The sequence below is a fragment of the Acanthopagrus latus genome, chromosome 21 (assembly GCF_904848185.1).
Source record: "Acanthopagrus latus isolate v.2019 chromosome 21, fAcaLat1.1, whole genome shotgun sequence".
Taxonomy (NCBI): Eukaryota; Metazoa; Chordata; class Actinopteri; order Spariformes; family Sparidae; genus Acanthopagrus; species Acanthopagrus latus.
In genome coordinates, this window is record NC_051059.1 from 13048164 (window position 1) to 13073966 (window position 25803).

Below are 25803 nucleotides of genomic sequence, written 5' to 3' on the forward strand. Positions count from 1 at the left end.
AAGAATAAATCTACACAGTCAGCCTCTCCTCGCCGACCACACCTGGATGGCAGACTTTGCCTCGAGGAAACTGAGAGAGAGATAGATAGAGAGAGAGAGAGGCGCATCTCCGTCGGGTTGTGCCAAGAATAATTTCCCATCGAGATGAATCCGACGCGGAATTGGACGCGTCGAAACTTTGCGGGCAGCCTATGATGTGGTTACAGTTTAAGGTAACAATTTTTTAAAAAGTCATCAACAAAAGTTGGATAAACCGCTGCGATGGCGCACTAAAGCCCTTTAAAAGTTAGTGGCAACATGGATGCAGGTGCAGTCATATGATTATGGATTTAATTTGGGGGGTGTCACTCAATAATAAAGATAAATGACCTGGAATATAAACAGAAGCATACACAGTGCGTGCCATCATCACCTGCTCTGTTGGATAAGTTGGGTAGCAATTGAAAAGTTTGGCAGACTAATGGTAATGGTGACTCTGGCTACCACCTCAGCCTACAGGACGCGCTCGAGCTGTCCGGGGTGCCCTGGTCTTGGCACAGTGACCGCGTCGTCCAGGAACGGCTTCTTACCTGCTCTGACACTGGCAGCTTGTAGAAGTAAAATTATTGTGACCGCGGCGGTTAGCGTCGAATCCCATAGCCACCTTTTCGTTTTCCACCTGGTGGTCCACCTTTGCATCTCCATGGTGAGCGCCCGCGGCTGTACTGAAAAACGGGCGACTTTAAAAAAAAAAAAGAAAAAAAAGAAAAAGCTCGGTCCCTTCCACAGTCCAACAAAAAAAAAAAAAAAATGTACTTATACTACAGCGCCATGTGTGTGAGTATAAGGATGCCTTTCACAGCCAGACTGGGCCCTTCAGATCCGCTCCACCTCAAGCCCAGCTCTCAGACTGATGGTAAAGGGGCTCTCATGAAAAAAAAGAAAAAAAAAAAAAAACAGAAAGAAAAAGAAAGACAGCAAGCGCAAGGCACTCTGCTTCCCCGGGAGTTGCGCACCGTCAGGAGGCTGGACCAACGCCGGAACACTGAACCTGAACCGACTCTGAAATACTGACACTGGAAAATCCTCCGTTCATCAAATCACCAGCCGGGAAAGTTGTCTCGGGACCCGCCCCCTGAGCTTTGGAAGAGGTCTGAGCAGCATCAAGCGGAGCATCACTGCACCCCGGTGCAGCCTAATGACAGGGCTCACCGCGGTCTCCCTGAGTGATACTCGAAGCCCTCCATAAAAACACCTTTCTTTCACTTAAGGTCGAAGATTTGAAAAGGAAAATAACACACCAGATGCAGGATATTAGCTGAACTTTCCCATAAAAGGTGTGAAATTGTGAGGAAGAGCGTGGAGCAGCAGGAGTGAAGGCATCACAGTAAATGCAAATGAAGCGGTGGGGTGGAGCTGTTATTTCAGACGTTTCCTGAAAGAATGTGAAAAGAGCTTGAATAGCATCTGCACTGGCCAACGGCTAATATAAAAGCCTCAGTGGCCAAGATTAAATGTTTTCCAGACTTTAGGAGTTTCCTCAAGGAGGCCATAGACATTTTTTTTTTTTTTTTTGGAAAGCAGTGCTCCTGAGGCCTGAAATTAATTAATGGTTAAAGATGACTGGAACAATGAATGGAAGCACAGGTGGAAGCTATAGAGTCCTTCCCCTCGATTTTGTTTTTTTCCTTGTGCGCCGATGAGACGACCGCTCTCACACAAACACAAACCACACATTTCGGAAACATTTGTCAGCGTTTATGTGGTTTTTATCGCGGGGCAGAAATTGGGACCACAGGTTTCGCAGATAATAAGTATACTGACGTCGGGATTTGGTTGAGCGCCGCGCAGGTGTGGCGAACTAAAAACCAATTGTTTGGATAATGTAGCTACAATGGGGATTACGGATTCAGGATGCAGACCAATGGATACTTGGACTCCCTTTCAAAATAAGGTCAAACCCCGTTGTGTGAGTAGGCGACGCGTGGCTTTGATTAGCCGTTTGACTCCAGGGTACACACAGCTAGTGGTCTGATTTATAAGGGTCATTCAAATTTTTAAACATTTATTTAACAAGGGTAATTTGCTGAGCATTTTTATGTTTCGACTCATCTGGTTGCAGCAAAGCACAGAGTTCCTCTACCCTGCTGGATAAGAGAAGCTAACATGCCAATGGGCACTTTGGCGGCATGAATTTCCCCAGCTGACCGGGGGTGTGTTTTTTAAGTTTTATAACCGATGGCTCTCTCTCTGAAGCTGACACTAACAAAAGTAAAAACTGCATGATGAAGACAATCGTACAATATCAGTGGGTTAAACGAGAGTCTCGAGCTACTCCATCAGCTCTGTGAGGCTGCAACATGGATATACAATGAGAATACAGATTAAGCCAAAAAAAAGTTTGCCTCCTCAGGTAAAATTACCAAATTCTTCCACATAGCTTCCGTATATTGGGGCTGATAAGAGTGTGCAAACCAGAGGCTTCAGCTGGCTTCTGAATGGGCTACTGCTCTTCGAGACTTCCCAAAATGTTATCGGACCAAATGTATTAAACTCTGATGGTCAAACATGTCATTTTGTAGGGGTTAAGATGCTACCAAAAGTCCTTGTGGGCCTCTGTGCATCACCTGATGTTGTAACTACATGGTTAGGCCTCCAAGTCAATTTGACTTTAAAGCACTCTTGGGGCTGTTCTGATACCCAGTGGTGCCTCATCACACTGACAATGCTAACAAGCTGATCGTGTGGCGCTAGAGGCTTCACCCTCTGAGGAACATGAAAGTCTGCGCAAAATCTAATCATTGCAATATTGGAGTCCGGACCAAAATGTTGGAAATACTGATGGATCATCATTTTTTCCCTAGAGTGTCAGTAAAAATGCAGAACAAGACAAACATACAGCACTATTGATTGAGAAAAGCAGCACTGAATAGAACCGCCAGACATGACAACAACGTCCTCTATGTTAGCCTAATCGGATGCACCTACAGTCTGTCCCTGGATACGTCCAGGGAAAAACCCTCAACTGTGAACAGGTTACATCAGAGGAAGTGAGTGGGCTCCTCTGGCTACTGTGGCCTTTAACAGAGCATTCATCTTCACAAGAACCCCATTTGAAACGTACAGGAAATGTCTTCCAGCACCCAGTGTGAGGAGATGATTCAGGCTCCCACTACCCGCGAATGACGTCTCAACTGTTTGCTCTATTGGTTGTACAACAGCTCCCAGTGAAAAATCCCCATCGTACATCACCAGAAAATGTGTATTTTAAATAAAAAGTCCATCCCTGACACCAACTCTGCCCCCACTTGCTGATAGCTGTTTGAATATGGCACCATACTTTGGTGTCAAAAACTGGAAATGCGCTGAAAACTCACAATCTCTTTTGTTTAACACAGCATGTGTGCTCTTAATAAGACCCACACTAACACCGGCACCACAGTCAATTATTTTACCTTTTTGTAGTAAATGGGTTAAATGTGTGAAACTATCAGTCTTTTAAGCTGTTTACAAGCATCTCTGATCCCCTCTCCCTGAAACCATCCTGTTTAAACACGAACCAGCTGAAAAAAAACTGTAACACAACAAATGTAAGTGTGTGTGTGTCAGAGGTCTGTCTGCTGGTGAATCCATTTATTTCAAAGTTTTTGTTTGTTTTTAGGTTGTTATTTTGATGGATGAGTTTGGCCACATATTTATACCACACACACACACACACACACACACACACACACACACACACACACACACACACACACACACACACACACACACACACACACAAGGAATGGATTAAAACAACTTGCACTCCGAATTAAAGCACTTTTACATGTAGAGTGACATTTATACACGCAAAAACTGTTTGACCTGAGAAACTCTGATTATTGATCATAAGGTAAGTCGACCCATTTGGACAGAGATGTTGCCGTTAGCACCCTACAGCCACGTGTAGGTTAATTGTCTCCTGTTCAGCTTATGTTACCTTGGCGTGATATTACTGCTCTGAGCTGCATGCAAAGTGTGTGCAATCTTTGACTGCCACATGGCAAAAAAATAAATAAAATGCATGAGCGTACACGTTTACTGGTTTTCAAGACATAACATTGTGTCTGTAGTTAGCAACAAGTGCGTACAAGTGTAGAGGGTCATATGGGGAGGTTAAAAAAAAAAGTATTGGTATTTGCTAATGTATGCAAGGCTTGTGTTTAAACATGCAATATTTAAGTGTTTTACTTTAAAATATTCAAACTTTAACTAAAAATTATCAACAGAATGTGAAGAAATGACAGTTTTGATGGTATGTGTTGTGTAGCATCAACATCTCCTGATGTTAGCATGCTAACCACCTAGCCTTGGCAATCCAACCCCTTTGCTGGTGGTGTTAACACAAGAGTGCCCCTCCCCCAGTCTGGGCAGACCAGATAGTCTCACTTGCCGCTATGGGTCTGTAGTTCAGGTGAAATAAAATGAGCCCTGTGACTTATTTTGTGTTGTTGAGCAGTCTCAACTGTTTACATTATTTCTCTATGACTCCCTGTGATGACCTTGTGCTCACTCAGCAGTAAAAACACAAGTCTTGAAAGCAGCCTAGCTGTGCAAATTGGTTTTCTGGCAGATGGTTGGCCTTTTTTTTTCTTTGTCATTTTGTTTCAAGTTCTTTGGCAGAAAATGTTAGGACCTCTTGTTCGTGTTGCCTCCAAGGACTGTGGCGCAAAATGTTTGGTTTAGCTTGTCGAGCCCTCCTCTGCTGGCAGAAGGAATCTGTACAAGTGAAACTAAAGTCTGCAGTTTTTCTTTCAAACACGACTCGGACAGCCGCCCGGTGGCTCCTTATAGATTCTTGTTTCTGGGACAGTCTACAATTTTCAAGAAGACTTGTCTTTAAAAGCTGCCCTCTTTGTAGTTGAAAGTGTATGATTACAACTGATGCATTTACTGCCAATGTGTACCAAGAGGACATTGTATAATTATTCTATAATAAGTCCTTACTCCTTACATGGTTCAGCCCAGAGCAGCTATAAAAACAAAAATGTCTTGAAAATGTTGCCCAGAGGCAGTTTTTTTTTTTTTCTGTTGGAAGCCGCTTTTAATCTAAATGCTTTCAAGTTTCAGAATAAAATTCTTCTGCTGCTTTCCAGAAACAGTAGACAGACACGCCTCTGCAGAATTACAGTTGCTTGAGTTTTGGCATCTTGCTTTCAGAATAAATGTTCCCTCTAGACTGTATTTATGTAAGTCTGTACATTTATTGTTGTTTGTGATGCGTATGAAACACGGTGTATAGAAAGTGCCTTCTAACTGAATGTACAGCTGCATTTTCTCATGACAATAATTCTAAAACCCTGAAGGACCTACAGAAGGCACTAAAAGGGACTTCACCTAGATAACAGGGATTCCTAGAACACATTTCTCTAGTTGTATGATTGTTCCCTTCATCAGCAAACTGCTGCAGTAAGAGCAGAGTTTCAATCGGTTCCTCAGAATTCAGACGTCCTCCACCAGATCACAAGTAGATGTAACCTCAAGAGATCCTCGCCACTATAAATTATCCAAATAGAGGGCCATGTGTGGCTGGCTGGGGGTGCCGAGAGATGGATACTAGACGCTGCAGACCACATAACTACTGAGTGGAATGTATGTTTGTCTGGGCATGATTATAATAGGGGCATGTGGTACCCAGACAGCCTCACCTAGAGAGGGAGTCTGCTAGAACGTGGGAAGGTGCGCTTTCGCTTTCCAAATCCTGTCAGGTCACCTAGTGTGTCCTGCAAAGTCATCGCCTGCCATACTCCACACCGACAGAGTGCACAGAGGAGAAAAGAGACCGCCGACACAGCAACAGAGGAGTCATTGGCACCTTTGTTAATCACATAATGGACAGGGGAAGAAAAGACAAAATCTTTGAAGAGCCAAACAAATCTGACCTTTACATTAATTCCACCACTAAGCAAGTTACACATATTTACAACAGAATTTTCAAATGCAGGTTTCTTTTCTACGCAGTATGCACACTTTCTTTGTTTGAGTTTTTTATGCTTACAGTAAAAGAAGTTTGTAAGTATAAATGACTGCAACTTAAGGTATGAGTCTATTGAACAATTAAAGAAATAATAACAAGACTAAGATTCTACAGTCCTGCTGGTTGTGACTCCAGGTTAGGCTCCATAGACCTAAATGACTGAATAGCTCAGCTGCCTGTTTCTCCCAAAGTGACATAACTTACCACATCTGGTCATTAGAGAGAACCAGCAACAGGCATGCAAGACCTTTTTTGTGGTTAAAATTGTGAAACAGTTGCAGTTTGATAAGGTTTATGCACTTAAAGTAAGAAACATCATGATTTGGGTGTGACATGACATAAGCTAAGTATGCTAAGTTAGTAAAAGGTCAAGTTGATTTTGGCCACAAACAGCGGATTCCTGGGTGAAAGTCTTTGGAGTGTGTTTAACCCACCCATCGGCATCAAACTCCTCTATATTTGGACTTGGTCACTCTTCTCTTCACTCTACGTCACCTAATTTCCTCCTTTTCTCCCATCACCACTATGGTCACTCCAGATATTACTTAACTCAAGTTGCATAAGTGATGAAGTTAGACCATTTCCTTTATAGGACATCATGGAACTGAATGCTGAATTATGTTCTCCTAACCTTAACCAGGTAGTTGTGCCTAAACCTATCCAAACTGCAACCTTTGACAATGTGGTCAACAGTCCAACAGTGACAACATGTAATGATATCTGAACTGTTTGCCAGTAGGCTTTATTTATGTATTATTCCCACTTTGATCATAAGCTTTTATTTTGAAAGTGTATAGGAACATTACATATTATGTATTATTGCTAACTTGAGCCCTCCCTGTGCAAAACCTTAACTAGGGTGTTAGGCAGAGCATCATGGTTTAAAACTTAAATTCACTGACCAAGCGTCTTTTTAGGAGTTGGGAGTGAAGTAAGTAAAAAGCCTATATTAAACGCCTTTGCCATCTTTGTCAAGTGTGTGCGTATACACTCAGGCTGACGGTAGTGTCACTCCTGCAGCTGTTTAGTCATGCACAAAAGTAGATTTAAGGTTTGACCCCCCCAGACGTGAGAGGAAATGTAAGGAGAAGTTATCACAGTCTGACGGGGTGTGAATGCTTGTACCAAATTTCATCACAATCCGTCCAATAGCTGTTGAGTCATTTCACTAACACCCAAATGTCAACCTCATGGTTTCACATGGGGAAAAAGTCAGGGGACAAACAAAGTCAGCAGGATAAATCCTCTGGGGACTAAATGTCAAGACTGTATGGATGCAATAGCTGTTGAGGTATTGCAGTTGGATCAAAAGAGGTGGGCTATTGCCATTCCTGGAGCCAAGCCGCTAGCGTTGGAAACATAAACAGATTAAGAGTTACTACACTATAATCTGGGTGTTACAAACAGCTACAGAGAGAACAAACGCTGTACACATTAGCCGAAATAATAAACTGAGAGCTGAGAATGTATAAACCAAACTTGACAAGAGCAAGCTGCATGGTGAAAGGTGCAATTTCTCGATGGCTGGATGGGGGTTGGTCTTTAAAGGTAAAAAGAGAGAGAGAGAGATCAGATATCACCTCGCTCAACCTCCAACTGTACCAGGAGGGGGGACGTGGATAATAAGAGGCCATCCTATTTTCATGTTTCTTGTCAGGTCTGTGTGATGAATGCTTTTCCTCTCAGCGGTGAACTGAGTGTTATGGTGAGTTAAGTGGAGAGGTCTGCGATAATCCAAACATGCCCCGAGCATCTCGTATTTCATGAGCCAAAGTCTCCCTGAGCCCTGTCTCCAGCCGTCAGCCGTAAAAACTGATAGCGGAGGGAGAGACTGACTGACACTGAAGGACGAGGCTCGCAAACCCAGCTAGGCACAGACAGGACAAATCGCTGAACTGTGTTCTGTTATCATACTTTTTTGGGGGTGGGTAAACCGAGTTTACATACTAACTCTGGGTGAGCCTGAAAAACAAATAAGCGAGATAAAGTTGAAAAGAGACCGGAAAGACACAAACAAAAGATGAGAGAGAAGAGAGAAGACAAAGCAGGGAACTTGGCAGATGAAGACACATGGGCTTGCGCACTGAAGACTTGAACTCATGAACCTTACTGGAGTTACAGGCAATGAATGTTCCTCATTACTCTGGTTTGTTGTGGTCGGCATAAATCTCTGAGTCATCTTTGATGCTCTGCATGAAAAGTTGTACATTTTTTGGATTCTGTTTCACTCCGACATTTGTACAATGGTAAGGAGACTGCGAGACTATTGTCACAAACAATCTTGTGTGTGCAGATGACGATCAATCATTAGAGGGTGATGGCGGCTGGGAATTGAGCAACATTCGAGTTAGTAAACAGTAAATCATAAAATCGGCTAAATCATCCCGTGTGAATGCTGCTCAGCAATGTTCAGCGTTCCATAAAGCTGAAATTGATGCGTAATTCTTACATTCAGTCAAATACCTACATGTCATAACTAATAATAATTATCAACAACTTTTTCGATCTGTTCTTGTTTAGAGGTTTATGACTTGCAGATTTTTTTGTATGGATCAATCTCACAGTTCTGAACAACAACACACAGCAATACAGATAGACTGCAACTATAGAGTTAGCAACTAACTTATCAAGGTTAACAGGTAGCTGGTGAAGTTAACTGCTTACTGAATAGCTGATAAATGAAGCTGTAATGTGGGAACAACATGGACAATGTTTCGCGTTTTAACGACCAGAGCGTTTAAAACAATAGGGAGCTGTTTCTGGTGTTTGATTGACAAGGAAGAGCAAAGGAAACGGATCATGCAAGCCATTAAATATATTTCACAAATATGTATGTTACCATCAACACATTGTTTACTGTTGTCTCCCTTGTTCAACCCGTGCATCAAAGTTTTCTTCATATGTCCAAGGTGCTTCAATTTAAAGGGGGCATTCCAATGAATTTTTCCCAGTCGTTGATGCATTTTTCTGATTATTCTGACAACAGTCATTGACTTTTGTATAAAGGTGGAGCACATGACAGCTCCCCTCTTGATTTCCCCCTGGTGGCTGGCTGGAGTTTAGTCTTAAATCCCACCCTCTCCCTTTTAGGTGTACAAGTCCAATTTCATTTTTTATTTTTTTACACGATAGCTTCTGCCATTCTAGTTTATCATTACTACACTGATGTATTTGTTCCAAAAAATGGGGATGAACGGTCAAGACTGCATTCGATCGAGTCAGGTAGTTGTATGGTTGGGACCTGGATACTGTGGCTCCATCACCCAATCAATACTGTGCCGATTACAGAAACTGCCCTGTAAAGTTGTTCAAGGTTAATGGGAGTGTTATAACATTTGGGGAGAAGGTTTTTCTTTCCACTGTTTTTCTGAGAACTGTCCAGATTCTTCAGGCAGGGGTGAGAGTTTGTGCCTGAGCTGAAACCATTTTTCTTACAGTTTAGTGACTAAGCAAATGTCTGCTGGCTAACTTTTTATTGCAACAGGTATATTCCTTCTGACATCTTAATGAGTGGGTATGCAAGCAGGGTTTCCAGTCATAAAAATAGTCACTGGGGAAACTCCTTTTCCAACCAGCCATACCCTTAGAAGATAACGGGTCCACGCAAATGCATATAGTCATATTTACTGAGCCCAGCTGTGTGCTGTGCTGCTTTTCAGTATTTGGCTAATTTGAGCTCGTTTTAAGCCGCCCTGGAAGCTGTTTGAACACATACTGTTATGAGCCAGTAACAATTTGAGCTCCAGGTTTCCCCTGAAATCAGGCTGAAAACCTGCCTTGGCTTGTCACTCCCATGAATGGATAGCCTTGATTTTTATTGTGTGAATAAATAAGGGGAAGGTATGATGCAAGTGAATGAAACCAAGAGTACAAACACAGCTTCAACTCATAAATCAAGCATCTTAATATCAGCTCAACTGGCGCGATGTGGGTCATTTATCAAGCAGCTGGAGGATTTTTAAACTGTAAGTCAAGACATGGTTTGCTCTAAATGAAGACAAGAGGAAAAAAACATTAATTACAACTAGATGACAAGTTGTTGAGAAATTATTAATAGGGGGCTTTGTTGTGATTGTTGACTCGCTCATCCTGCTGGCATTGAAAACCCGACCGAGCTGTTACTCGGCTCACCATTTGGTTCTAGACCGATAAAACTAAAAAACTACTGGATGGATCACCAGTGATGTTTGCATACCTGTGCTTTGTAACCAGAGGATATTCCATCTGACTCGTCCTCTGATGCTGTCCACAGGTATAAATTATTACTCATCCAGTAAAATGTCTCAACATCTTCTGGGTGGATTCCTATAACATTTTCTACAAATATTCATGGTACCCAGGTGTGTGACATGGGGTCATGGAATCGGATATCTTTTTAAATCCAGTGGAGTTGCCCCCCTGCTGGTCATTAGACATAATACCGGCATTATCCTCACTTTTCAGACTGGGAAGCTCTGTCCATAATTTATAAAATCGGTGGCCTAAATGCTTGTTGAAAAGAAGTCGAGTAAGAATAGAAAATCAAATAGAATAGAAAAAAATGTGGGTCATGAGGAAAGCCAAGGCTTGGAGCTGGTATGTAAATAAGTCCTTGAAGAGTCAAGCATTTAAAATTGTGATTTGGATTCCAAATCATACACCCCAGATTACATGTTTTCCTGCTTAGTCACATCTTGAAGAAATGTCAGATGCTACAAGTTTAAGGAAAATGTTGCAGATGACGGAAAATGATACTTGCACTTTTTATGATTCACGGTCAAAGCTGCTCTTACAATCTTGCTGTTGCTCCACTTTGTTCGTTGAATTGTTTATTTGTAATGTGTTACAAATGAATATGCATGACTAATAAAATATATCATCTGATGAAAATGATAAAATGCTCTGCGATCAAGGCCAAAAGACTGAGATATGTCGCAGTGGAGATTTGTTACACTGCACGAGGTTTGTGGCCAAGAGACAATGTCACCATACCTCAAAGCGAAAAGTGGCAACAATACAAACCACACTGATTCCTTGATTACGCCTGTGTGTGTTCCCATGGAAGACCAAAAAGACACAACTGTGGCTTGAGATATGGAAAGACAGATGAAGTAGATTATAGAGTACTGCACTCATATCAGAATATGAATGGGCCATTTTGTTCCACTCGTAAGAAGGCCCTGACTGTGTCTTCTATTGATGGCACTGTAACAATGATTTGCTTGAATAAAGTACCATAAAATTTGGTCGATGAGTAATTTTGGTAGATGGCCTGCACTGACCTGACTCGTCTCTGTGGCCAGGAGCTTTCGTTCCCTCCGTTCTGTTGCCAGCATTTTAGCTGACAGTTACAGTGGAAAAGGTAGGAGCAGTAGCAGCGGTAGCTCACTGTTTTCCATGTTCATCGCCTCCCACAGTGTATGGATTGGGTGGTTTCCAACACGGTGGTTTTGGGTTACGGCAACCTCCAGCTGGATGGAGCGTTGTTTCCACGGTGCTGGAAAGCTGCGGTGCCTATGCGTCCCTCCGCAAGCTTCTGCAACAAGCCAATCAAAAGCCATCACTGGGGTGGAAAAGTAGTGGGAAAAGGGATTTTATACGTTTATTTTAGTGCATTTTAGTCTGTTATTTTTTGCCCGTATTTGTTTTTATTTTGAGAAATTGGCACTATTAAAAATATGTCAAAAACGTCAACTACGTTCACAACCCCATTAACATTGTCTGTGTGCCATTTGGTGCTGGCTAGTGAAAGTGAACAGTGAAACTGATCAAGCTTTTGTGGCTGGAAAAAAAAATCCATTGATGCATGTTGTTGAAAACAATGCTGATGAAGGTGGCGAGGGTCAACCAAAACAATCAATAAGCTTAAAAATGCTAAAAGGGCAACTGCAGAATTGGCTTATAATTCTCTGTGGAGTTCAAAACTTCCAACAACACCTTCATACATAAATAATCATGTGCTCCATTGTTGATGTAGAAATGCTGATTATCAATGCTTTGAAGAAATGTATTTATAACTCCATTTCAACCCATCGGCTACTGTACCTTCTAAATTCTGCTCTTGATCAAAGCGGCTGGCACAGACCAGAAGTCTTTTTTTTTTTCCAGGTCCAACATCTGGCTGTCAAAGAATGCCAAATCCTGGCTATAAAGGAAACGAAGCTGCTAGGTGGACCTGCAATAACATAAAAGACCATTATGAACATATTTGAGTGAAGTTGATCCATTGCCTTTTCCAGCGGAGCAACTGAGACTTCTCTGAGGAAGACTCAAACACAGAGGTGGCAGAGCAGCTGGGTTTACACGTGTAGTAACGGCTGTCTTCTAGTCTCCGACGTGTAATTCCGTAATATGTCGGTGATGCTGCAGATCAGCGGAGACCCGATTGCTGAAATAAAGTGCTTAGTGTGTGATTACGTATGATTGAGGATGGAGGGGACGGGGGTATGCTCATGTGTACACGTGCATGCTCGGTGCCTGCACACCAGCGTAAAGCCGATAGGGAGAGCAGCATGTCTGGAATCATTTAAACAGAGTGAGAACACATTCCTGCATGTGGAATCATTCCTCCCAATAGGAGTGTCATTGTTTCCAAAGACAGCTTTGCTTTCACCACGATTCAGGTAGCGTTTTCCCCCCTTATACTTCTTATTTTTCCTGTCAGCTGTACAGAGCTTTACAAATATGCCGGGAGTGAATCCAGGAAGAAGTTGTGACTGTATGGATCCAAGAATTTTGATTTCGGTGACCCAGTTTGGGGAACCTGAGACAGAAATACAACAGTGTGTTAATTTCTTTGGTACATCATGGATGCGTGTTTTTAAATTACATTTCGTGACGCGCATGCAGAGTGGGGGACATACAGGAAACAGACTGACACTGTAATTGAAGGAGAGGGTATAAACAGATCCATCTGAAGTTATTTGAAGAACAAAGGTACTTTTTTTTTTTTAATTGTCGACAAATCCTATGAAAACAGCCAAACCAAAAATATGTTGCGCAATATCTGACTGTGACACTCAAACACTCTGGTCCCTATTTAATTTTTAAAAACAGTATTTCATCCCTTTTCATCCAAAGCTCTGTCATTTCTTAAAACAGCTGCTTAACAGCTGAGTAAATACAGTGTTGCATTTGTTGGGGACAATTTTCAGCAGAGGATTAATAGACATGTATTGCTCCCAGACTATTTACAGCAGCAGCAGAATGGTGCATGTGGAGAGTGACTCAAAATAAACTAAAGCGCCTATGTTTATCGGAGTGAATGAACATGTCAGCCGGAGCAACAGCGTGACTCTCTGATGTGTTTTTAATGGTTTTTCGGACAACAGCAGAGCTCAGTGGCACAGAGCACAAGGATTTATCAATCCTTGTCCACACAGACCAATGCTTTGAGGATCAAGTCATTGTTGGTTTTATTCATGATGTGCTGTCAACATTAGAATCTATATTACGTATTCTTAATTTCAGCAGGAGTTCTTAGTAATTTTTTTGTAACATCTGTAAAGCTGACATTTTCATTTAATGTTGCATGTCAGTGCTTCAGTGACCCAAATTTGCTTCACCACTTTTGTCTACTCTGACACAGGAGCAGACAGCTCGTCCTCATCAGGAAAACTATACCATGTATGCAGGCTGTCTGTGAAAGGAGCTTATTCAGTGCATATTAAACAGCTCTTTTTGGATGGTGCCCTCTAGTGGCCATAGTAATTACTACTGAAGCAAAAGAGGGAAAAGCCTGCATAGGGAGATGGTCAGGGATGGACGGTCAGTTTAAACAAGCTCAGGACTTTTACCCAAGAGACTGCTGTTCTAACTTACTAATGACGTGAAATCATGTCATAATGAAGTTACATAGGTAACTTGATTATTTGATCTCAAACCTTTTTATTTTCTTAAACCTCACCAAGTTCTTTTAGTCCCCAAACCTAACCGAACTGTGAAATATGACAAAGGTCTGGCATACAGCAACGTTTATCATTTTGGGAAAAGTGATGCATGTCTTTTTCGGAGTCACTGGCGATCAACCTATACAACTGTTTGAGGATGTATTGGGAGCAGACTGTACTTACTGCATGATCAGAACTTACCCCTTTTATATGTAAATCTTATTTATTACAAGAGTTGTTTTGTAGATTTTTAGTTGTTGTAATTGTTTCCATTTGTGGGCCGGATAGAGATAATGCTGAACCGCTTTTAAGACACCACAGCGTGCATGAGCTTGTTGCCCTTGAATCCCATGATGGTGCATCATGTGCAATCATTGAGCACCATGATCTGAACCAATAAAAGGTTGTGAAAAAAAAAAAGGACTTTAATTTAAAACCCTGAAATAAATTCTCTAGAAACTCAAAGCTAATTTGAAGCCAAAAAAAACCTGATGTCGCCCGGTGTCTGAGAGCTGTAGTACACGGGCAGTGACTCATACCAGTCAAATGTATGTGGCACGGGCGGCCAGCCACATAGTTCCCTGTGGTGAAGGCCACTGCAGAGAGCAGCACTGGAATAGACGTTTATTACTGGCCACCAAGTCAAGCCCTGCTCAGCAAATTGATACCTTGGAACAAATATAACATAGAAAATCACATATACGCATAAACTGTGAAGCGAACGCACGCCCATGCACGACTACTCTCGTGGAGGGAGATGGACACACACGCACGCAACACGGACATATACGCACACACAGTTGAAGTTAAAGGCTATACTTTGACAGTTCCTGTTTAGGTGTAAGTGGGTGAGAAATGTGGGCACATTGTTCCGTCTCTAAGAAAAGTTGCAGCAGTTCACTGAGGAGAGGAGCCCGAAATAAGACGTGAGATTGAGGGTTGGATAAGGAAAGGGGTCCTTTGCACACAAAGCAAAAAGGGACAGAAGTGACGTGCGTGTGAAGGAATCTTCTGCTTTCATACTCAATATGACTTGATTCATCCTGGAAAAACTTAGTTTTTTTTAAGGGAGAAGAAGCAATTCCAGAGTTTCATAGAAAGCGCTCGCTCCTGTGACAAACGTGACAAGTGGCCCCCGTCAGCCAGCGATCATCTGAGTGTTACTGCAACCATGATGTCACATCAGTGCCTTATAGCTGCTGCTGTGGGACAGAAACCACTGTTACCCACATTTGCCAATAGTGGGTGGTTTTGTCAGACAAGCTCCAGATATGCGCTACGCTAATGGTCTGGGTTTAGGTTTGGCACCAGACGTCTTGGCCGAAGCGCGATCACACTCAATAAAGAAGCAAATGCAACTGACTGACAGACCGCTTTTATTGCGCCACTTACTACTTCACACGACGCGCGAGTCCTGATAAGTTCAATCTGATCTGATTTGTGATAGAGAATTTTGTGCAACACGTCCCTGAAAACGACCTCGACTTGTAAATGCTGCCCGATGATTTGACTTGAATCTTTCAATAAAGTTATCCGAGTTCTGGCTGACACAGTATAGTGCCGATGAGGTTTGGGACTGGCCATCCTTACTGGGATTAAATAATCTTGATTAGTTGCCTACCATTTGTGAAGTATTTCAAATTTAATCTGTAAGTGTGCAGCTAATTGGGAAATAGCAATGCTCACCTCTTCCTGGTTCTCTTCAGCAGGGGGGCGGAGTCAAAAGACACAACACCTGTTTAAGAGCGCCAGGATTAAACCATTTGGGGGGCAGAACTGCAAACAATTCTGATTTATGAGATTAGTTGGGTGGTATGTGTTTTTGGTTAAGTGATAGGATTTGCATTATGTAAATTAGCATCATTAGCATATTTTAGTTGTATGGTTGTTGTTCTGAGTTACGGTTTTGTGAACATTTATTATTCTTACGTTGTGGTCCCACCTGTCTGGTTTGCGTCACCTATAAACCTGCAGCAGGGAGGGTGTATATATAGCAGTTAGTTGCTTTTGCTGGTTATTGGTGTGTTGGTGTATATTGAGTCACTAAACGCCAAAAGTGTGTGTATAGCATTTTACCTCTGTGTGTCAGGTCTCTCTGTGAGAAAACCCTAAAGCCATCATCTGTCCATGCGACAGGCATTAAAGGTAAAAAATCCTTTATTGTTTGAATTGTGTTTGAAGGGTGACTGAGACTAAACAAAACACACCGAAAATTACACTAGAAGGCCCTGCAGTTTTATAGATTTTTAGAAAAGCTATAGATATTCTTTTTATCGCCCTCATCTGAAATTTTGTGCATGAAATATGAATCTACTGAACTGTGGTGGAGTAGAGGTGCATAGCAGCACAAAATGAAAGCAGGTTACATCTAAATTGTCCTTGGGAATAATGATTGGGAATAATTAAGGAAATGTGCTCGGTTATCTTCTACCTCTGGAGGACTGTAAGGAAAACAAAGACCTGAAATGACAGAATTTATCACTAACATAATGTGTCAACTCAAATTAAGTGCAAAAATATTAATACGCGGATAGAAAGATAGAGAAAAGCGATTGTAATCATTAGCGCTGTATTTCAGATTTCAAGCCAGCCGGGCCAAATGAAATTGAAAGTGAAATTGAAACTGAGTGAGCTCAGGCAGAAAGCTCTCCCTTCTGTAAACTTTATAATGTCAATAAACTTGCTGCCCACTTCCAGGCCCACACTGACGGAGTCACCGGGCGCAAGATTACTTGCTTTTTCACATCCCTGCTTAAGGGTTTTTCTCTAATTGTCGGTTGTTGTTGCTGAGCAATTTGGCTTTCATTCAGGTAAATCCTCAGAGGAGACCCCCAGTGCGGGAATCTTACAAGTGCACTCGCAGGGCAAAAGCAAGGCTGTTTATGATGTGCGATGGTCCTCTGCGATTGTGGTGCGTTTAGGGATGAGCAGATAATGGACAGAAAATAGACGCCCGGGGACAGGTTGGACGGGGGGAATCTCATTCAGCTGCAAACTCTCACAACTCAGGAGGTTTTTAATTTGATTTGGCTGGAAGTGGATTTTTCCAGAACGCTTCGTGGAAGACCTCCAAAATTAACTTCCTGGATATTCTACAGGGCCTCTATGTCTACATCCATTCTCATACCCAAACGGTGCTCTGGCCAACTTAAGGGTGGTGGTGGTGTGTATTTGTCGGGGTTGGAAATCCATATTGAGAAATAAGAAACAGCAGTTGAAGAAAATACAGGCAGGAAAAACAGTGAGAGTTTTTTTTTTTCTGTTGCATTAATCAGATATGAAGATTAGATGACAGTGTCAGGGTTAGTCAAACAGTGGGAGTGAGAGAAGCATGAAGTGATTGTATTGTGGCAGTGATTGGGAACCTGGGTGAAGGAAACCCCTCAAGCTGTCACAAGATCAATTTGAGGGTTGCAAGATGAATCAGAAAAGGGGGGAAGCACAACACCTTAGTTTCGAGACATGCTTATTTTTTCCGCTATCCTTTTCTTTTGTTGATTACTGAGTAGTTTTACTTCTTCATGACCTTGTTTATTTAAGCGTGGTTTTTAATCCAGGCAAACTTTGTATTCTAGTTTAGTTTTTTTTGGAGCAACTGAAGAGGTTAGCTTTAGCATTAACAGTGTGCTCTTATTTTGAAGTCAAAATGAGTGTTCAACATTCATGTTATTACCTGACTGCTGATTTACAAGCGGTGTGTCTGTTTGCATCCCTCCCAGCATGCACTGGGGCAACAGATTCATGGACATAAGTCTAATGTTATGCAGGGGCTGGAGTTTTCCCTGATGAATCTGCGCAAACCGGCCCACAGATTATTCTGAGCGGCTGTGAAATGTACGTGGCCGGCCCTTGGGCTAAATGAAATTACTGAAATCTCAGAGGTCTACTATATTAGAATAACTTTGAAGTCCAAGCAATATTTATACCACTTGCTGACTCTCTATATCTCAATCATGGTTACCCTGCACACTCGTCTCTAATGTTAATCCTTACTCAGGAGTTACGGAATTTTCATGGTCACAAATAAAAAAAGAAAAAAAAAAAAAACGACCGGCAATTTAATTTGTTTGTTCTTAAATTAACGTAGAATGGAGCAAAGCTTCGTGGGAATGGGAACTGCGTTTATTCAGAGCCTATCACTCTGCGTTCATCCAATGAACCGATTGCAGGTCAAGTATGTTTACTGAAATGTAGGGGGATAGATGACCCTACAAGATAATGACATTTGTCAGACAGAGAGAAAGTGAGCAAGTTCGGGGAAAAGTTCAGGATATTTGACAGTCGAAGGATTTGCATGGTTACATGATTACACATGGAAGGCAAGAAAAGAAAGGAGAAAGGAGGGTCGGAAAAGGCCAGAATGAAGAAGAAGCGGATGCTGGAGGGGGATTCATCCAAGCGCTCAAAAATTACGGATTATTCTAAAATCAGGCATCAACGAGTGCTGCAGGTGAACTGACAGATCTCATATTTCCGTTAAATCCATCCCAAATGCGTAGACTCGGCTGGCGTTAGAACAGATGGAGGAATTCCACTCAAAGAAACATGACATAACCTTGGTCGTCATCCAGATTATTCCCGGTGGATTTTTTTTGCCCCGCTCCACCCCTGAGGTTATGTGTGTTCCTGCATTCTGTTCTACATTGTGCCACAATTTCTATACTTTCACCAGTGTTGACCACTTATATATTGTGGATGTTGTTGGACTGCATTGGGTTTGGTTTTAAGCTGAGTGAGTTCTGCAGTTAATCATTTCATGTATTTTAATGTTTGAATGACAAATTCCTTTACTGTCAATTTAAAACCCTAGTGTTGTCAAGAGATGCTCTTAAACAGCTGCTCTCCGCCATCAGTCTGTGCAGTCTTCTACCAGGCTGCAAAGATGTTATTAGACAAGAACCTATCATCCATCCATCCCAGCCGCCTCCCTCCTGTCAGCACCGCGAAGGCTGGATGATTAGAAATGATGGTGAGTTTAAATACACATCCAGTTGAGTCTCATGCCATGTTTTTTTTTTTTTCTTTTGCTCGGCATCCAAACTGAGTATCCACCCTCTGAAAACCTCGCTGCCCCTCCCGAACACAAACAGTCAGGACTAGAAAAATGACCAGATCTAAGTAACTGATATCATCACTGAGTGTATTTGTTTTATTGTGTGGTGAATTCCATCTCTCCCCACAGCACAAAGCCAACAAAGGAACTAACTTTTGTAGTAGAATTGAATGATTGAACATAATCACATTTCATCAATGTATTTTTCATTCAAATAACTTTTTGTTGCATCACTGTGATGTTTGTACAGGAGGATGTATATTCAGAAATTGTTTTCAAGTGCTGAAGGGGGAAAGTTTCACTCATATGAAGCAAGAGGAGACAGTGATGCTGTGTACGTTTTTCTCATGAAGAACTAGGTTAAACGTCTGACAGTATGGAAAAGGGATGTGCTTTATTACTCCACCCCCTTGTCTCCCCCTCTTCTGCTTTCTCTCCCCCTCTTTCTCTCTCTGTGTCTGTGAGAAAGAGCACATTGTTTCTTGATTAAAACACCATGTGTTTGGAGTACACAGGACTGAAGGAGGTGCAGTGTCCCCCACATAGGGCATCCATTAGGAGTTACATGTATTGACACTTTGAAAACTTCCTGTGGTGCTCAGTATGAGTTAGCAATATTCACTTTTTGAAGTTGAGTGCTCAGTTTTTGCGGGATCCAGGATGTAAAATAATCGCTAACTGCATTTATTAACCTGCCTTGTTTCTACATGTGGAAATGCCTGTGAAAAAAAAAGTGCTTTAGAATGGATGTAATCCACATGTTAAAATGTTCATTCATATGTGAAAACAGCCAAATTATGTAAAGGCTCAATTCACACATCTTGTTATTTTCATCTCATGTGCAAATGGTCGATGTGATTTCATATGCCATGTTTTCTACCCACATGTGGAAATTCTTATGAGGAAAAGTCAGTCACATATGAATGTGTGTAATGCAAACAGAATGTTCACATTAATGTTAGCTACTGACCTAACTTGTTTCCATATGTGGACACAAATGTGAATTTCTTATTAATAGATGAATATATGAAAGCAGCTTATAGTGACCCATATTTACATTTCTTGTGAGGCTGTGACCTCCAGTGGTCAAAGTCATTGTGGCTGCAAGGAAGGAAGTGAGAAGTAGCATAAAGTGGCAGATCCCCATTTTGAGAGGAGGGTTAACCCATCATCTTTGCCTTTCAGGAGACTGACCCAGCATGAGACCAAAGGTCAAGGGTGAGTTCTCTTAACTTACTAAAGTAAATAATTTTTGGAGCATAAATAAAAGTATAAATAAATGAATTAGAAGCCTTCGCAATTAAATGAGGAATTGTGGAGCCACACAATAAACGGTAAGTCAGCAAGGAGAATGACACTGTACAAAGTCTCTTTTTGTCTGAGCACAATTTAATATGTTTGGATCCTCGTTTCCCAGTGCTGACCCACTCTCGGTTAACAGCGTCGGCTTGTCATCGGCCAAATCAGCAAACAGCTTTGGCAAGGATATAGCCTCTGTGTCTGCCAGCTTCTCAGTATAATTCATTGTGTCCTTTATCTTGCTCCATGATAAGTAACGTCACTTACATAACATTGTCACTTCTTTAACTGAAGTTACAGGAGAAATGTAGTGCTTTTAACCCAAACTACAAAGTTCACCCAAACCTAACCAAGCGGTTTTAGTGCCTAAACGTAACCAAACTGCAACAGTACAATGAATGTCTGGTATCCTCAAAGGTCATGTTGTTTTTGGGAGTCTCACACAACTGACCTTTTCAGTCAGTTTGATATGAGGATCTGTTGTTTATTTCCCATGTGAACATATTCAATTCACATGTGACATTTTTCTCAAGGCCCGTCCAGCACATATGTTTGCGTGTGTCGGTGCCAGCGCCTTGCTCAGAGGTAGTCCCTGGCTACCGTTATGGCAGCGAGTACAGAGACGCAGCCAGTCGAAGACAGGAACTTGGACAGATCTGGCAAATCTTGGACTGCACACTTTACGACCGAAAAGCAAATAAAGTCTGCAGAGAACAAGCAACGGGTGCTCGGCGTGTTTATACAAAAGCTCATTAGTGTGAGATCAGGTCAAGGTTTACAGCCAGCCTCTTCCCTCTCGGTGCCAGCTATACAACCTGTGATTATTCCTTCTTTAAGTATAAGCCTGGGACCTACAGCACCGCGTCCTCGCCTTTAAAGACTTGTTGCTATTTTCTGTCTTGAGGGAGAGGAGCATTTTAAGAGATGATTTCAGTGCTGTGATGCTACCTCCTGCGCCACAGACAGACATCTGTCCCGCACATTTGCTGCAGTGTAGCGCGGATGTTGATCATCTGGTGAGCGTTTTTTTTTTTTTTTTTTGTGAGGTGGCTGCTTTGTTTCCAGTTAAATAAATTTCCATTAAGCAAAATATTTGAATCTCAAACAGCAGCGGCCCCTCACGCTCACTTTATGTTTAGTGAACTCTGTCGGAGTTACAGATGTAAGACAAACTGGAAGATAAGCAGCAGAGCGAGACTGATGGGATATCGCGAGGCAGGGACCCCGGCGCAAAAGTGAGGCTGATATTGCGTTATTTGACAGATCCCTGCCTGCCCGTCACCAAGCCTCTTTTCATGTTCCTCCCTTTCTCACTTTTGGAGGAGAAGAGGGCTGCAAGACAAAGGGAGCTCTCTGTATCTCAAAGCCAGCAGGGATATCATGGAAAAGGCTGACAGTGAGTCAGGTGTGGGAGACAGTCAAAGGGATTACAGCTGCTCTCTCAAAATCCACAGAGGTTTTTTTTTTTTTTTTTTTTTTTTTGCAAAACCGATATATCTTAACTTGCATTCATACAGAATATATACACGATAGATAAATACTCACTTCCATCATAACTTAGCGATTGCATTTCTTGTGTCGGGAAATGCTAGTGGAAGGAGGAAGGACATCACAGTGAGAAAGGAGGTTCAGAAGGTGGATTCGCGTCTCTCCCAAAGGCCGTACAACTGAAACGCTGCACCCTTCAATTCTCTGTTATTGTAGCATAAAAGGTAACAAATGTCTAAGGAGGAGAAAACTACAAACATTTCGAGAAGTACAGGGGAGCTCGGGAATTTTCCCCCCACAGTAAAACCGTTGCTCAGCTCATGACCATGAAAGCAAAGCTCTCATTTCCCGCTGACTACTGTGAAAGAGGATCATAAAATTGACTCCATCTGTAATTTTATGGTGAGCTCCCCAGTCACCAGCAGCACAACGGCATACCTTCTATCAAGTTCCTTTTAAAAAATTTCACTTGAAGGCATGTACTGCGTAGTAAGATTTGGGGATAAATTGTGCTCTGTGTCTCTTTTGATGTCTTAAATCAGGCACGTTTGGCCGCGTTCGACAGCAGAGAGAGTACAAAGCAAAATCACGGCATGACTTGGATCTGAACGTGCATTCTCAGCGCTCTTTGTGTCCTTTCATAATAATATCATTAATAAAGACAAGAAATCGATTAGTTGAGCGACAGAATACTCAGAATACTCTCAGCTGCTCAACTTATAGCAGCTGGGGGTGGGCTGTTTAAATGATGTGGGTGCTTAACCAGGTTGGCAATATAGGAAATGTACAATAAGGTCCACTGTTATTTGTCTGTCTCTGCTACTTTACCATCTGTCTCTCATAAGTGCAATAAGTACAAACAATATTGTTCGATAAACAGTATTTCACATATCTATGTGTATTTGATCTCCAGATGGGATTCTTGGGTCTTAGCAGATGTAGCTCAACCATTTTGGTTCACCATGACTTTACTCATTATCCTTGTTTTCCGCTACAGAAAGGAAGAAGCTGATTACAGTGAAAAGCTCTGAAAAAACCCCCTCCACAAATCTTACAGTTCACAGCACCAGTAAGCAGGCAGATAAAAGTTAGTGACTAGCTGGTGATCAAAGCGGAGTGGTTTGTGGCTAAAGAGCCAGCTGTTTCCTTCAGGAGGTGGTGGAGCGCAAAACAGACCTACAAGGAGCGCGAATGTCGGTCTGTGTCATGATGTGAACAGAGGTGAGATGCTAAGTAATGTAAAGTACAGGATGACAGCTAGATTCTGGCAACCCCATATGTTTAAAAATATTGGCTATCGCAGCTGTGAGGTCTTTGTCATATATTTAAGTCTGACAACACCTTGGGCAGGGGCGTAACCAATGGGATGGTTTAGGGTGGCCCCTGATATCTGGTTGGCTCCCCACAGGTCCCACCCCATTTTTTTCCTTAAATTATGATATTTGCCTGGTCAGAACTTGACTACAATTTGAACCGACTGTTCTGACTTTCCTTTATAAAATATTTTGAAACTTTATGAGTGGTTTGCAAACCAGCAAAAAGAGCCGGCACATATAGCTGTTTAAACAACAGCTTCTGTGGCATCTCTCTGTTGCATATTGTTTTGTCACTACAATAATTTGTCGGGGGCTTTACACTGTGAGTGTGTGTTTGAATGTTTACTGTCGTCTTTTGCATGTAGCTACTTCTGAGGTATAATTTCCTTTTGTGGCTTTGGTATGGAAGCTTTATATTGAGGTGAGTGTGTTGTGGTTCGTAGGTCTGTCTAACTTTTGAATAAACATTTTAAACACAGTGATGTAAGAAACTGTAAGATATTGTATTCAACGCAGAACAGAGTAGTGGAGACAGAAATGGTGAAACAACCGTATTATGACTTTTGATGGGGGACTTTTTAAACAATATAGATGTATAAAAAATAAAAATCAGTCAATACCAATTACTCTTTTTAGTCCAGACTACTGTTGTCCTGCTTAAAGTTGTTAGACTGACATGAATCCTTTGTGAAACACTGTCATGTATATGGTCAACATTACTGTCTACATGTGTTCCTTTAATGTCTCAATGTGAGAAGCATGTGTCTCTACAAGAAGCCTGGATGGAGAGCATGTGTGTGTGAGAGAGCGTCTGATTCCCTGACTTGTCTAAAAATGTAAAGGTGTTCGAGTTCATGTCTGCAAATGTGCATGCATGCGCGCACACGTGTGTGTGTGTGTGTGTGTGTGTGTGTGTGTGTGTGTGTGTGTGTGTGTGTATTAGCCAGTTTCAGAGCGTGAACCTCTCCTGGGGGACTTCCGCTGCTGCTGTTATTCTTTGCAGTGAGATGGAAAGCTTTTCCCAACATCTGCACAACATATCATCATGGCAAAAAAAAAAAAAAAGAAAAGAGAGAGAGAGAGAGAGAGAGAGAGAGAGAGAGAGAGAGAGAGAGAGATAGAGAGAGGAGTATACTGGGCTGAAACTTTCCTTTGGAAGAGCTGAGGATTTTACTTTATATGACTTTTTTCCTCCCTGATATGCTCAGCTGAGTTGATGCAACCTGAAAAGTTCCCAAAACGCGAATCATTTTTGTGACAATTTCAGAACCCTAGAGGGAAAAAAATGTGGTTACACGCTCCTCGTCAAGGCAAGAAACACTTGTTAGTGCACTTGATGGCATTACTGGGATCATTAAAAAAGTCATGCAAAGTTAGGGGCAGTAAACTTTTGCAGTGCCCAGTGAAGCGACAAAATGCTTTACATCAGATTAATGCTGGGCCGTAAATGTGGTTAGCTTTTATTTGACACCTCTTCATCTGACGCAAAGTGGATTTTTATGTTTCCAAAAACCAGTGAGCGATGCAGCTTTGTGTCAACTACAAACCTACTTTTACAATAGTAAGGCTACTTGAACCCTGAACACTGTTTCAATGTCTTTTGGTCCAGGATGCCTTGTGCTATCTGTTCGCCAACAGCTCTTAAACCGGAGCTGTCTGGCTGAGAGAGCAACCTGAGGTGTAGGGAGACGAGGTACATACAGCTTCTTATCCTTCCATCAGCTGCCTCTTTTTTTTTTTCTTTTTTTTTCCTTTATGGTTTCTACTCCCCCTTCTCTTTTTCCACTCGCTCCCTCTGTGTTTTTCCTCATTTGCCCTGCACTGCAGCAGCGCCCCCCTTTTACCATCTCGTGCACTCGCTCCTCTTTTTGTTTCCTCATTCGTCTTCTGCTCGCCCACCTCCTTTCTCCCCTCTCTTCCTCCTTCTCCCTCTTAACCTGCTGACCCCCTTTTTCTTTTTATCTCCCTCCTTACTCCTCCTCACTCTCTCTTGTCTCCAGTCGACCTCCCCCCCGCCCGCCCCTCCTCTACGTCGTGACTCCTCCACTTTCCCATGACAGAAGCAGAGGCGGGAATCAAATGACCAGCTTCTCTCCTTTCACCTGGTCTCCGAGCTCGAGCTGTGAAAGAAAGCTTTGTCCCCCCCGAACCCTTCATCGCCTCTGGAGGTATGTCCTGTGTTGTCCATACAGGAAAAGACTTTGGTCTGACTGGAATTTTTGGGGCCCATGGGAAAATGTGAGTTTTAGGGCCCTTAACTCTCCCGCTGACACCTCCCACAGAGCGTGATGCGTCACCCGGATGAAAACCTCCCCGCGCCAGTTATTCAGAGTAAACCTTAAAGTGGAAACCTTTTTGATATAAAATGTGAAGACGATAGCTGTGTTTCCATCATTATATTCTTCTGCACACGTTTGAGGGGTGTTGATAGGTCTTTATCTTTATAATAACCTCAGGGATGAATAATGTGAGGCATTTTATTGTGTCTCCAGAGGTTGTTGCTTCATCTGCAACAGTGAAATAAGTAAAAATGATCACACACTTTTTTGCTGCCTGCCGCCTGTGTGTCTCTGCTGCTGCTCGTCCCTGAGGGATGCGTGTGTATAAGCACAATCACAAACAGCAGTGAGACCACTTCCAATAGATTACCTGTGTGCTCTCGTCAGATTTGCACTCAGCTTGAGAGTGAGTAGTGCCGGTATCCAGGGAAAAGTCAAGGTACGCCAAAGAGTGAACCGTAAAGGAGCTGATACTGCATAGCAGTCCAGCTAATGTGAGCTC

At 42.2% G+C, this 25803-nt stretch overlaps 1 protein-coding gene and 1 long non-coding RNA gene across 2 annotated transcripts in view; one reads left to right on the forward strand and one right to left on the reverse strand.

Annotated features, from left to right (window-relative positions):
• LOC119011056 (collagen alpha-1(XI) chain-like) overlaps nt 1-1025 on the reverse strand; it is an 88107-nt gene extending 87082 nt beyond the window's left edge. Inside the window, exon 1 of the mRNA XM_037083844.1 lies at nt 570-1025. Within this exon, the coding sequence (XP_036939739.1) occupies nt 570-684 (115 nt within the window). The 5' untranslated portion in view covers nt 685-1025. The remainder of the gene's footprint in view (nt 1-569) is intronic.
• The window catches only part of LOC119011061, a 35726-nt gene extending 11011 nt beyond the window's left edge, over nt 1-24715 (forward strand). The window contains exons 2-3 of the long non-coding RNA XR_005072118.1: nt 20105-20137; nt 24632-24715. This is a non-coding gene — a long non-coding RNA (uncharacterized LOC119011061). The remainder of the gene's footprint in view (nt 1-20104; nt 20138-24631) is intronic.
• Nucleotides 24716-25803: the final 1088 nt, after the last annotated feature.